The sequence below is a fragment of the Cornus florida genome, unplaced genomic scaffold (assembly GCF_030987335.1).
Source record: "Cornus florida cultivar Cherokee Brave unplaced genomic scaffold, ASM3098733v1 CherokeeBrave_3.0.0_Hap2_Chr01, whole genome shotgun sequence".
NCBI classification, from domain to species: Eukaryota; Viridiplantae; Streptophyta; class Magnoliopsida; order Cornales; family Cornaceae; genus Cornus; species Cornus florida.
The window spans coordinates 121,022,661-121,035,855 of NW_026775571.1; the positions used below are offsets into that span (position 1 = coordinate 121,022,661).

The 13,195-nt window shown below is 34.0% G+C and overlaps 1 protein-coding gene across 1 annotated transcript; it reads right to left on the reverse strand.

Annotated features, from left to right (window-relative positions):
• Positions 1-4,187: 4,187 nt before the first annotated feature.
• LOC132282333 (uncharacterized) lies at positions 4,188-4,748 on the reverse strand. Its single transcript, XM_059783978.1, has one exon. The coding sequence runs from the start codon at positions 4,746-4,748 to the stop codon at positions 4,188-4,190; it is 561 nt and encodes a 186-aa protein (XP_059639961.1).
• Between the last annotated feature and the right edge of the window lie 8,447 nt (positions 4,749-13,195).

Below are 13,195 nucleotides of genomic sequence, written 5' to 3' on the forward strand. Positions count from 1 at the left end.
TTGTTATATAATAAAATGTGGAAGGCAAATAATGGTGCATAACAATTCTTTAGGATCTTCAAAACAAGTGTAGAGCCACGCCAGCACAATTGTTGATTAGGCACTACACTTTATGCAAAGTGTAGAATGTAAAGGAACCCTAGCGTTGGGGATGCTCTTAGAGCTGCCTTTATATAGGCTTTTACATAACAGATAATAGCATGAAAATAGCCACTACACAATGTGCAAAAAGTAAACACCTACAGACTAGATAAATAAAACCAACTCCTGTAGACTAGGTAAATAAATAATGCTCTGCAGAAATCAAATAACAAAAGATCCTAAAGACTATGACAACACTGACTACTAATTTATTCAACAATTCTTCCCTTAAACTAATGTTCTAGACATAACATTCAATTTAATAAAAGCCAACTTCGAAGCACAATCCCTCAAGATGAATCATCTAAAGTACAAACACCAAGCAGCTTCCCGACCCTCTGAAATGCAGGAAATTTGAGAGGTTTGGTTAGAATATCAGCAATCTAGTTTTCACTTCTGTAGTAAATTAGATTAATAACTCCATCATTCGTGAGTTCTCTTAAGAAATGATACTTTACATTTATATGCTCGCTTCAACCATGTAAAACATGATTTTTGGAGAGCTTTATAGCTGAATTATTATCATAATAAATTATAGTGGCTCTCTTTAGCTTAAAGTGCAACTCTTCAAGAATTTTCTTCAGCCATATAGCTTGACAAGCACAAGCTGTTGCAGCAACAAATTCAGCTTCAGTGGTTGACAAAGTGACGATTGGTTGCTTCTTAGATGACCACGAAACAGCCTATGTCCCCAGCATAAAAATATAACCTGAAGTGCTCCTCCTATCATCTTGATCTCCTTAATAATCGTTGTCACTAAACCCAATCAAATCTGACCTTTTACCCTTCTTGTAGAACAACCCAAAATCCATAATTCCTTGCAAGTAACGAAAGATTCCCTTGGCAACTAAAAAATGCAGCTCTGTTGGATTCTCCATATATCTACTGATTAGACTCACAGATTGCATTATGTCAGGTCTTGTTGCAGTTAAATACATCAAACTACCCACAATTTGCTTAAAGAATGTGTTGTCCACCTTCTTTCCTCCATGATCTTTGTTTTGCTTCAAGCCAAACTCAGTTGAAGTACTTACAAGATTACAATCCTTCATCTGAAACCTGTCAAACATCTCTCGCACATACTTCTTTTGAGAAACAAAAATTCCAGTTGTAAATTACACCACTTCGATGCCAAGAAAATAATGCATCATACCAAGATCAGACATTTCAAATTCAACCATCATAGACTTCTTAAACTTTTCAAACATGATATTATCGTTTCCAGTATATATAAGATCATCTACATATAAGCAGACAAAGAACATTTTCCCTCCATTATCAATTTTAACAAAAAAGGTGTGCTCATGTCATATGAACATTTTTTAAAACCTTCTTTCAAAAAATAAGCCTCAATGCGACTATACCAAGCCCGTGGGGTTTGTTTTAATCCATAAAGAGCTATCTTTAATATATACACTTTATGCTCATTTTTAATCTTAATATAACCAGGAGGTTGTTCAACGAATAACTATTCCTCCAAGTTTTCGTGCAAAAAGGTTGATTTGACATCCAACTGGAAGATAGGCTATGAGTTTTAAGCTGCAAATGGAATCACCAATCTGATTGTGTCATGCCTTGCAACCGGAACAAAAACTTCTTTATAATCCACACCAAACTCTTGTTTGTAGCCTTTAGCCACCAAGCGTGCCTTATACTTGTTAACTTCACCACTTTCTTTCAACTTTGTCTTGTATACCCACTTGACACCAATTGTTTTGTGTCATCTTGAAAGATTAGTCAACTCCCAAGTATTGTTCCTTTCAATGGCTGCAATTTCATTATCCATCGCTTTCCGTCATTTTGATTCCTTGACAGCTGCTTCAAAAGTGATAGGATCATAATTTGAAAACAAAGCAAAATGTGTAAGTGGGTTCTCATATTAGTCAATTCTGGTTACTTTATAATCTGACATCTATGCTGGCTTCTTTCGAACACGATGAGAACATGAACCAACTGCTACTTCAACCTGTTTATCAAATCTTGGTGTTGTTGGTGTAATTTCAGAGGTTGTAGGAGCTTCATTTTGAGGATTCTCAAGAGTATCAACTACTGGAACTTGCGTCTGCTAGGGCTTATTTGCTTCTTTGTCATTTTCTTCATCAAAGCTTGCTGAAATTTGTTCTCCAATAGCATTCTTATTCCACAGCCAGGTTTGATCTTCATAAAAAACAACGTCTCGACTGATAACAATTTTCTTAGTGCTAAGATTATAAAGCTTATAAGCTTTTGATTGATCACTAATACTAAGAAAAATGCATTTATCTCCCTTGTTATCGAGGTTTGTCCTCTTCTGGTCTGGAATATGAACATAGGCGACATACCCAAAAATTCTAAAATGATTTACCGCTGGTTTTCGCTCCATGCTTCCTCCGGTGTCATATTTTGAATAGCTGGTGTGGGACTTTTATTCAAAATATGAATGCTCCAATTGACTGCTTCAGGCCAGAAATTATTCGAAATGTTGCTCCTTATCAAAAGACTTCGCACCATATTCAGGATAGTGCGATTCGTCCTCTCGCAAACACCATTTTGTTGGGGCGAATAAGCTATTATAAGTTGCCTTTTGATTTTATGGGTCTCAAAAAAAATTTACAAATTCATGTGAGTTATATTCTCTACCACGATTCGTGCGAAGAACTTTTATTGGGTTGCCAGCCTCTTTCTCAACTAGCGCTTTGTAATTTTTAAAGACTACAAAAGCTTCCAATTTTTTTTGCAAAAAATAAACCCATGTCTTTCGGCTAATATCATCAATGGAAGTAATTATGTATCTTTTTCCTCCATTGGAAGATGGATATATAGGCCCACAAAGGTCAAAATGCACCAGCTCCAATGCTTTCTTTGCTCTTTATGATTTTCCTTTGGGAAAGAAATCACGATGTTTTTTTGTTAACAACACAATCTTCGCAGACATCTAAAGGACTATCAAATTATGGAAGTCCTGCTACCATTTTCTTTTGTTATAGAGTCTTCAAACCACCAAAGTTAAGATGACCATACCGGAAATGCCAAAGCCAAGCCACCTCTTTCAATCTTGCCGAGAAGCATAAATGAGTAGTGTTGTGGAGATAAAGCAGAAACATCCTATTCGTCGTCATGCTAACTTGAGCAATCAATCCTAGTTTTTCATCTCTAATTCTGCAGACGCCATATTTGATAAAAATTGTATATCCCTTTTCTTGAAGCTGACCAACGTTCAACAAGTTTGTTTTTAAATCTGGAACAAACAAGACATTAGAGATGGTTTGAATAACATTTCCCTTGGTTTAGATTGTTACATTTCATTTTTCCCAATACAGAAACTTTAGAATTATCTCCAAATTTCACATTATCTCGGAAAGATTCATCCAGAGCAGAGAATGCAGATTTGTCTCCACACATATTATTGCTGTAACCTATATCTAAATACCACAAGTTCTTATTTGTCTCCTTGAGCAATCAATCCTATTCGTCGTCATGCTAACTTGAGCAATCAATCCTAGTTTTTCATCTCTAATTCTGCAGACGCCATATTTGATAAAAATTGTATATCCCTTTTCTTGAAGCTGACCAACGTTCAACAAGTTTGTTTTTAAATCTGGAACAAACAAGACATTAGAGATGGTTTGAATAACATTTCCCTTGGTTTAGATTGTTACATTTCATTTTTCCCAATACAGAAACTTTAGAATTATCTCCAAATTTCACATTATCTCGGAAAGATTCATCCAGAGCAGAGAATGCAGATTTGTCTCCACACATATTATTGCTGTAACCTATATCTAAATACCACAAGTTCTTATTTGTCTCCTTCTTTGCGTGATAGACCATTAACAAATACCCTTTTCTTCTGTTTATACAAAATTGGACTTTTCTCCACGTTGTTTACTTAAATTTGTACAACACTCCGAGCGATAGTGACCACGCTTGTGACATTTAAAACACTCCATATTAAATTTTTCTGCTGACTTTGGCTTGTACCTAGCTGAATGGTTATCTTCATGGCCTTTTCCCTATTATTGTGAATCAAAAGATTGATTATCTGTTAATTTTTAGTGTGAGAATCTTCAATCATTGCTTCCTCTGCCTTTGCCTCTTCTTCGGCCTCCTCTATTTGAGATGGAAAAATTATTATTAGATGAGACTTTTAATGGTTGCTCCTCCTTGTCTTGTAAATTTATTTTTTGCTTATGAACCAACAAAGAACTCTGCAATTCATCAATTGAAAGTACAACAGTATCATTAGATCCCTCAATCGAGCAAACAACATAATTGAATTTTATTGTCATAAATCGAAGACTATTCTCAATTATAGTGACATCCTCCAGATGTTCGCCATGAATCTGTATCTTGTTTGCAATTGCCATCATCCTCGAGAAGTAATCTAAAACCAACTCTCCTATCTTCATGTGTAAAGTCTTAAAATCAGCGCGAAGTGCTTGAAGTTGTGCTCGCTTTGCCTTTGCTGTCCCCTGGAATTTCGTTTTCATAGAGTCCCAAATTTGATTGGAGGTTTCTTTACAAATAATTATCTCTAAAGTAGAACGATCAATTGCCTGGAAAAGATAGTTTTTCTCTTTCAAATCCTTCAGCTTCAGTGCTTCTAACTCTGCCTTCTGCGTCTCCATCAATACTATACCAGCTGCTAATTATGCTACCTAGAAACAATCACCTGCCAATACTCTTTGGACTTCAAGAAGTTCTCCATTAACATACTCCAATGGTCATATCGTGTGATACTCCTCGACTCCGAGACATGGGTTGATCATGCCCAAGCCCAAACCCGAGGAATATCAAACAATTAAATAATAAACAAGCATTGAGTACAAAAGAAATAAAAATAAATAAATAAGTAGAAAAAAAACTAAATAATAAATCCTTAAATTTAATAATAAATAATCCTCCAAATGAAAATATCTAAAACCTCCGATATTATTACAACAAGGGAATCCATCTAGTGGACCCCTAATAATATCCGAACTGGAAATAATAACTAAACTGAAAACAAATCCAAGACTAAAACATAAAGAAGAGTCCTATGTAGTCGGAAGAGAGAATAACTGTTTCTGCTCAGCACGAACAATCTCTAAGACTGGAACTGTCGAACACCTGAAATATAATAGTGGGTCAGGCCACGAACAAGTTCTACTCTACTACAATCCAAACAGAGACCCGATATACGTATACATCCTAGTCAACTCAACAATACCTAATAGTCTGTACATATATATATATATATATATACACACACACACACACACTAAAGTAACCTTACTAGATTATATGGTTGTCTCAACCTGAATAGTAGGCAACATGCAAAATCGTACATATAGTGGGCATAAGTACCTAAACCTACCAGGGTACAAAACTATACTATATCTAGCTACACATCCCTGGCAATATACGCGTCTTAACCATAGACCCTGAGACTTAAGCTTATATCATGGCTCATAACTAAATATATATAAATACATTAACCATCCTATCCAGTATAAAGTAATCCTTTATAAATCATTCAACTTGTTCAGTTGACCTGACTTAAATATAGGTAAGACTTAACATTCTTTTGGTTAATTCATTCCTTTACATAAAAATAGGTAGGACTTAACTGATAAGTTAATCCGTCCCTAAAATGCCACCATCCTATACTGGTGCATTACATCACACAATTCACAACTGATGAAAATAAATATAATACTACATCAATTTAAATATAGAGATAAGATGATAAAAATCATATACAATCCTTGCATAAAATTAAGCAACAATAACAATCCTAAATAGCATGCAATTAATTTACATTCCAAGAAAAATAACATGCATCTCAAATAGATTGCCTACGCCTCCTTAATGTGATTAAACTATTTAAATCCAATTAATTGATTAAATCAGTTTAACGAATATATTCATATATAAATTAACCTTCAATTTAATTAAATCCCCTACCTAGCACATTATACTGAGTAATATGCATTCTAGTATTTTATTGGGCAAATTTTAACATTTTGATGCTATTAAAATAACCCCAAACACGTCCTAAAGCAATAACCCAACATTGAACCAAACATCGACCAAATCCCCATACCGATCGATGTTTTCTCTCTAGATGTCAACCTAAAATTGTAGATGTCAACCTAAAGTCATAGATGTTGACTGGTTTTCAAAGATGTTAACTGATTCTCATAGATGTCGACTGGTTCATGTAAAACGGTCGACGTAAAGTGTGCAGACGTCAACCGAATCATGCAAACCGGTTGACGTGTACCCAAAATCGGTCGACATGAAACTGGGCTGTTCATCTTCCCCTACTTCGGCGACTCCATCCTCCTCCGTTAAGGGTCCTAAGGCTACTTTTTTAAGTCCAGAACAACCCTAAACATTATTTGAACTTCTTATGCATAATTTAAACAAATTATAATCAAGAATCATGCAAGAAATTTCAAAACCCATCAGTTTATACAAACACAAAATACATACTATAAATTATCAATTTTAGCATGCAAAGCAGTTCATTAATTTCAATTAATTATCCTGGAGTTTTCTTAGGTATGTATAGAACACAAGTCTAAGGGAAAGAGATAGAAGCAAAACTTGCCTTTGAGATTTCGAATTAATTTCAACATCGTCTTCCTAGATTTTCTGGCAACCTTTGACTGCTTTCAACTCCTTTGTTGCCCTTGATTCAACCCACAAACAACACCCCTTCTTCCTCTCCCTGGTTCAGCCTTGGTTCTTGGCTAATCCTTTCCTTCCCCCTCTCTCCGTTCTCTTACAAACTCTCTATTCTTTCTCTCTGCCACCGCTGTTACGTGAATAGGGTTCTAAAACCCTTGGTAGACACAACCTTATATATATATATATATATATATTATGTATATCTTATATTTTCTTTTCTTTTATTTTCCCTTAAGATAGCCGACTTAATATATGTATATCTTATATTTTCTTTTCTTTTATTTTCCCTTAAGATAGCCGACTTAATATTTGATTGGGATTAAGGTTATCCTATACTATATATATATATATATATATATATATATATATGGATGTTATATTTTATTATCATTTTTATCAATATATATATAGTTATATATATATTGATAAAAATGATAATAAAATATAACATCCATATATATATATATATACCCACATATATATGCATAACTTCCCATGGGTAATATCCATACTCATTAAGTGGCCTATTCAAGTAGTCCACGTGATTCAATTGGATAGTCCATTCCTATCATCCAAAACCATTAAAATAAAATAAAACTAAATAAAAATAACCATTGAATTCCTACCAATTAAATTACAAGTAAGCACGTAATATTCACACAATTTAATACACAATATTTAGCACTCAATTTAATTTAAACAATTATTGCAAATAAACATGTAAACAATTTAAAAGTAATTAAACAAATAAATCAAGTAAACAAATAATCAATTAATCAATTAAATAATTAAAAAAATGCAAATAAAATAATTAAATTAATACCGAGACTATCCTTTTAAAATTAGGGGTATTACATATCGTACCGTGGAATTGCAGGTTGCACAAAAGTTTCAGAAGCCATATCTCCTATACTGCTGTTGCAAAAACAAGGAACCAGGTGAAATATAAATAAAGCTGCTGCTATACACCTCTCTATCTCACACACTCTTTTTTATTTTGTTGGCACTCTCAACTTTACTTTTCTCACTATTTCTCAACCAAACTCTGATACCACTGTCACAAATAAAAAAGATAAAAAAAACTTTTCTGCTGAAACAAGTAAAAGAAGACAAAGGTTTTTACTTAAAACAAAAGAAGGCAGGAGAAAGTTCTTGTCTATATCTTATTCATCCATTAGAGCTGCCTTTATATAGGCTTTTATATAACAGATAATAGCATGACAATAGGCACAACACAACGTTCAAAAAGTAAACACCAACAGACTAGGTAAATAAAACCAACTCCTATAGACTAGGTAAACAAATAATGTTCTGCATAAATCAAATAACAAAAGATCCTAAAGTCTTGGACAACACAGACTACTAATTTATTCAATAGGATTCGATTCCGTCAGATTCTTGGTATCATCAAGCCGAAAGTGAATATTCCAGAGTTTTCGCCGGCGTCTCCAATGATAATTGCTTTGGCAGTGGACGTGACGACGCATATATCGCTGGGTTATTGTGTTTCTCATGAACATGGATGCCGCCATCATATTCCAGCCAATAGTTTCGGATTTTGGTCAATGGAAAGGAACTGCCTCTTCTTCCTTTCACTAGAGATGGTGGTTTTGTCCACCATCAGAAAATAACCAGAAAAAAAGAGGGGAATGAGAGAAGAGGATCCAAAAAACTGAAACTGAAAAAAAATAAAAATTTTAAATAAATGAAGAATTGTGATAAGGTTGATGTGCTATCAATTTTTATAATGGACATTGAAATTGTTTTGCCACATCAGCAGCTGAAGTTGGATGGAATTTAAAACGGTGAAGTTCAATTAAAGGGCTAAAAGGTAATTTTCATTTTCCATTAACACTCATTGACGCTTTGTCCTTTGATGCAGCCAAATGATAGTTTAAGAGGGTTTTACTTACTTCAGGAGATTCTTGCAATCAGGTCATAGTTTAGGAGGGTTTAGTGGACTTTACCCTATTTGTTTACACTGAAATAGGGTAAATTACACTGATCTCCCTGAAGTTTAAATAAATCTCACACAGGTGAAGCGTTTGAGATTTATTACAATGACATCCCCTAATCTCATTTGTGAGCTAACATATGTTAAATTAAATGTAAAAAGTCATATATACCCTTTATATTTTAGTATTTCTATAAGGCCTAATTTAAAAAAAAAAAAAAAAAAAAAAACTCACTACTTTCAAATTTTAATTATAAACCCCCAATATGTTTCGGAAAACCCTATACACTTTAAAAACTGATCATATTACCCAATATCCGTATCCGACCCATTAATTTTTCTATGAAATATCGAACTTAACCTTACAGAAATACCCTTATTTTCTTCCTCCTCTTCACCACCTCTGAAACTTTTACCCCTATCTATCTCTGAACCAAAACCACAACCACCAACCACCATCCAAACATCGCTGGCTGATATAATATATATACACAAACTAGAGGTCATAAATTCGAAACAATATATATATATATACACTTATCCTAAAATAGTTCCGTGGCCACTTTGAACCGTCCACTAATAACTCACAATGGTATATCATCCGGACAGTCCGCGGCACCACCTGCCGAACTGGTCGGTGCTTTCTGTTAGAATATATATATATATATATATATATATATATATATATATATATAAAATAAAAATTATTTTATGGTCCTATACACTACGTTTTCTAAAGTAGGATTGCAATGTGATTATTGATACTTGATGGATTGGGTTTGTATTTTCCAATTTGGTGGTCTAATTGGGAGTATGGTTTTATACCGTTGAATTGTGATTTTCTAACTTATGTGGTGTGATTTATTTCTAACCATTGATATCTAAGTTTCCATGATAGGAAGGAAGACTTAGATATACTTGGTTGTAGAGAAGTTGTCCCCTCTATTGTTGTTATATATAAGGGTTTTAAAACCCTTATTCAGACCTATCGTATCGACAACTTTCAGAAGGGGGTAAAACGCTCTAATTTTTCAGATTTCTGAAAGGGCACTCAAGAATTCTCAAAGGTATCTAAAGTTTAATCTTCTAATCAGGTATTATATCAAAAAACCTCTCTTTAATTGATGATTAATTTTGATTTCTACTTGTTATTTATTATTTCAACTCAACAATTGGTATCAGAGCCAGGTCAGGGTTTGTAGAAATCAAAATATGTAATTGATTCATATTATCGTGGGTGAGTAATTAATTCTTCTGTTTAAAACCAAAATACTTTTATATAAAGTATAAATAATACTTTATACTTTATGATTATCAGTTTGTCTTATGATCACCGAATCTTGAGTTTATCAAATTCCTTGCACGCTGAACGAGAGTTTTGCATGACTTTGTTATGCGATTTAATCATTTTGTCTTTAATCAGTGATCACCCAATCTTGAGTTTATCAAATTGCATGCACGCCGAACGAGATTTTATTCTACATGAATTTGTTATGCACTTAATCAGTTTGTCTTCTACTATGTTGTGCATGCACGCTGAACGAGATTTTAATCTGAATGAATTTGTTATGCAATTAAGCTGTTTGTTTCCTTTATAAGTTGTGCACACCGAACAAGGAGAAACAAAAATCAATGAATTTGATTATGAAAATCATACTGTGTATAGTATATAAAGAGAGATATATGTTTAAATATTTAATTAATTCTTTAAATTATTTCATATATATGAAGTAGTAATTTCATGTATTATTTATTAAATTGCTCACTGACTAATTGATAGTAATCTCATATAATGATGATGAAATTGCATGACCTCATAAGTGTGCTATACATATAATTTGAATGGTGTTATCCAATGCATTATAATTAATTTATGATTTTGTTCCATATTTTGGTTTAGTTTATGCACACTACATAAATAAACTCATCCAAATGCTTATAGGGTTCTTCACTTGGAAGTCCATGATAGTTAGGAAGCGTTTGAATGGTTTGTGGTTTGATTTCATAGTGATGTGCTCTAAATGGAGGTAATTGAATGCAAGTGGGTGCATTATATTCATTAGGCACATAATGGTCTCTTAAAGCAAGAGAGGGATTTACAACCGGTGGTGCTACTCGAATACTGTGGTTAGCTTGAACAATAGGAGGTTGTGGAACAAAGATTGGTTGAGGTATTTCCAATGGAATTTGGCCTTGTTGTTGTGGTGGAATGAATGGTCTAAGCATGCCTAATGGTACTTGGATGTTTTCATGATGCACATTAGGGTGGAGGATGCCTTGTTGGTCTATGTAACCAAGGTCCTCCACATGGTCATTATTTTGCTCCTCCATTGATGAAATGGAGTGATGAGAATTACTTCTTCCCCTAGGATTACGAACAACTGATTTAAGATGAAAATTAAGAGGGACAAGAGTAGGATTTAATGACCTACGACCATGCATGCATTAACAAAACAAATAACAAGAAATAAGCAAATAACAAACACTTTGCCCCCACAACAAATAAACAAATCTTCACATACAATGATCCCATACTCCCATACTTGAATAATATGCAAAGAAAAGTAAATTGTCTCCACGCGGACTCACGATTTATCTAAGAAATGAAAAACAAGCCTCTACGCGGGCCGACGATTTAACCAGAGATTGAGTTAGAAAGATCTCACAAAGGGTCCTTAAGCAACTTCAATTCATTTTCAATTTTCAAGCCTTGCTTTGCTTTGCAATTTTTAGATTTTAGCCTTTTTGCCTTACTTAGCTCCTTACTTGAATTCTCCTTTGCTCAACTTCCTTGCTCAATGCACCTAATCAAATAAGAACAAACACAATAAATAACTAAAAAGAAAATAAAGAAAAGACACGATCAAAAGAATACTAATTCCTATTTGTTTCCAAAACACGGCATTGCCAATTAAATCCCCGGTAACGGCGCCAAAAACTTGGTGTGTCACCGCACCAATATCTAAAAGTGTGCAAAGAGTTGAACTAAGAGTGTGAGTGTGCAATGTGGCCAAGTTTTAAATTTACAAAAGTCATTACTACCTCTAACTAAAAATATAACTAAGGTGAGTAGGGATTGTCCCAAGGAATTGTGGGTGCCTTTGCAATGGAAACAATATATAGGGTTAGTAGGTCGAGTGATCAAAGGTTGGTTGGATTGATTGATTAAACTATTATACAAATGAAATTAAAGTAAACAAAATTCAATGATTAATAAGTAGAGAAATATATAGAGGGGAGGACTTGGGGTACTAGAACTCACCACTAAGCTTGACTTCATTAGACACTAGCAATTGTATATTAATGGGGAGATTGACTTGTAACTTGTGTATGTGTGTGTGACATTAATTGAAACTAGGCATGGATGGCAAATAAGCAAAGATTGTTAAGCCAAATCAAATGGAAAGCACAACCTATCAAATGAGACCAAAATTCATTCAATGAAACCATAATTTATGCACACACAACTATCTAGAAACATACACATAATGCATTCATAAGTATGGAACACCAAGGAACAAGAGTAGATTGTCCACCTATCTATGAATTTAAAGCAACTACACTACATCTACGCTAAAAACATGAAATTTAACTAAGTAAGCTAAAATTGTGGTACAATCCATCACGAAACAAGTGTGAACCATCAAATAAATTGCAAGAATGTTCAATTATGCTCTATATTTTGACCATCTCTAGATTAACTTCGTCCATACACATAGACATGCATAAATTTCACTAAATCTAGAGAAAAGCACATGAATCATCCATTCTAGCATACATAGACATATGGTTAGAAGTAGATAATCAATTGAAAGCATTAATCCATACACATCAAGTATAAACCATAAGATATATATATAAATCCAAGATCAAAACATTGTTACAAATAAATCCTCAAAAATATACAAAGAACTAAGTCTAGGAAGCAAACTTAGGGGCTACTTTAGCCCCAAGTAGAGTCTAGCCACTCATTGAAGTAGCCATCTAACCCTCAAGGGCTATCTCCATGGTAGGAATGACCTCCTTCTTGATGGAAACCCTAGAAGAATGGAAGAACTCCCAAAATGTGTAAAACTCTCTAATCTCTAGCCTCCTCTCCAAGATATAAGATATGATGAATTATGTTGAATGTTACTCGTTATGATGTAAAAATGGCTCAAAATCCTTATATAGGTAGGTCAAGTGTCATACCCAATGGTCTGGGCTCGTACACCAAGGTCCCTCAAATGATTGCACCATGAGCCAACTTTTAATAAGCTGGAATCTATTTTTTTTTTCGGACTTGAGGAAGTTCGATCGATTGAACTCTGTTGAGATCGATCGAACTTGGCTGAGATCCATCGAATGCTGCAGAGATCGATCATCCTTGGCGGCACCTTTTTGAATAAAGACAAATCTTTGAGATATTTTGGGATATTTTTGGGAAGAAGACAAAAGTGGTAGGTG

What these genes read in the sequence shown, in the direction of transcription:
- LOC132282333 (XM_059783978.1), bottom strand. Translation starts at nt 4,748, where the DNA reads ATGGAGACGCAGAAGGCAGAGTTAGAAGCACTGAAGCTGAAGGATTTG.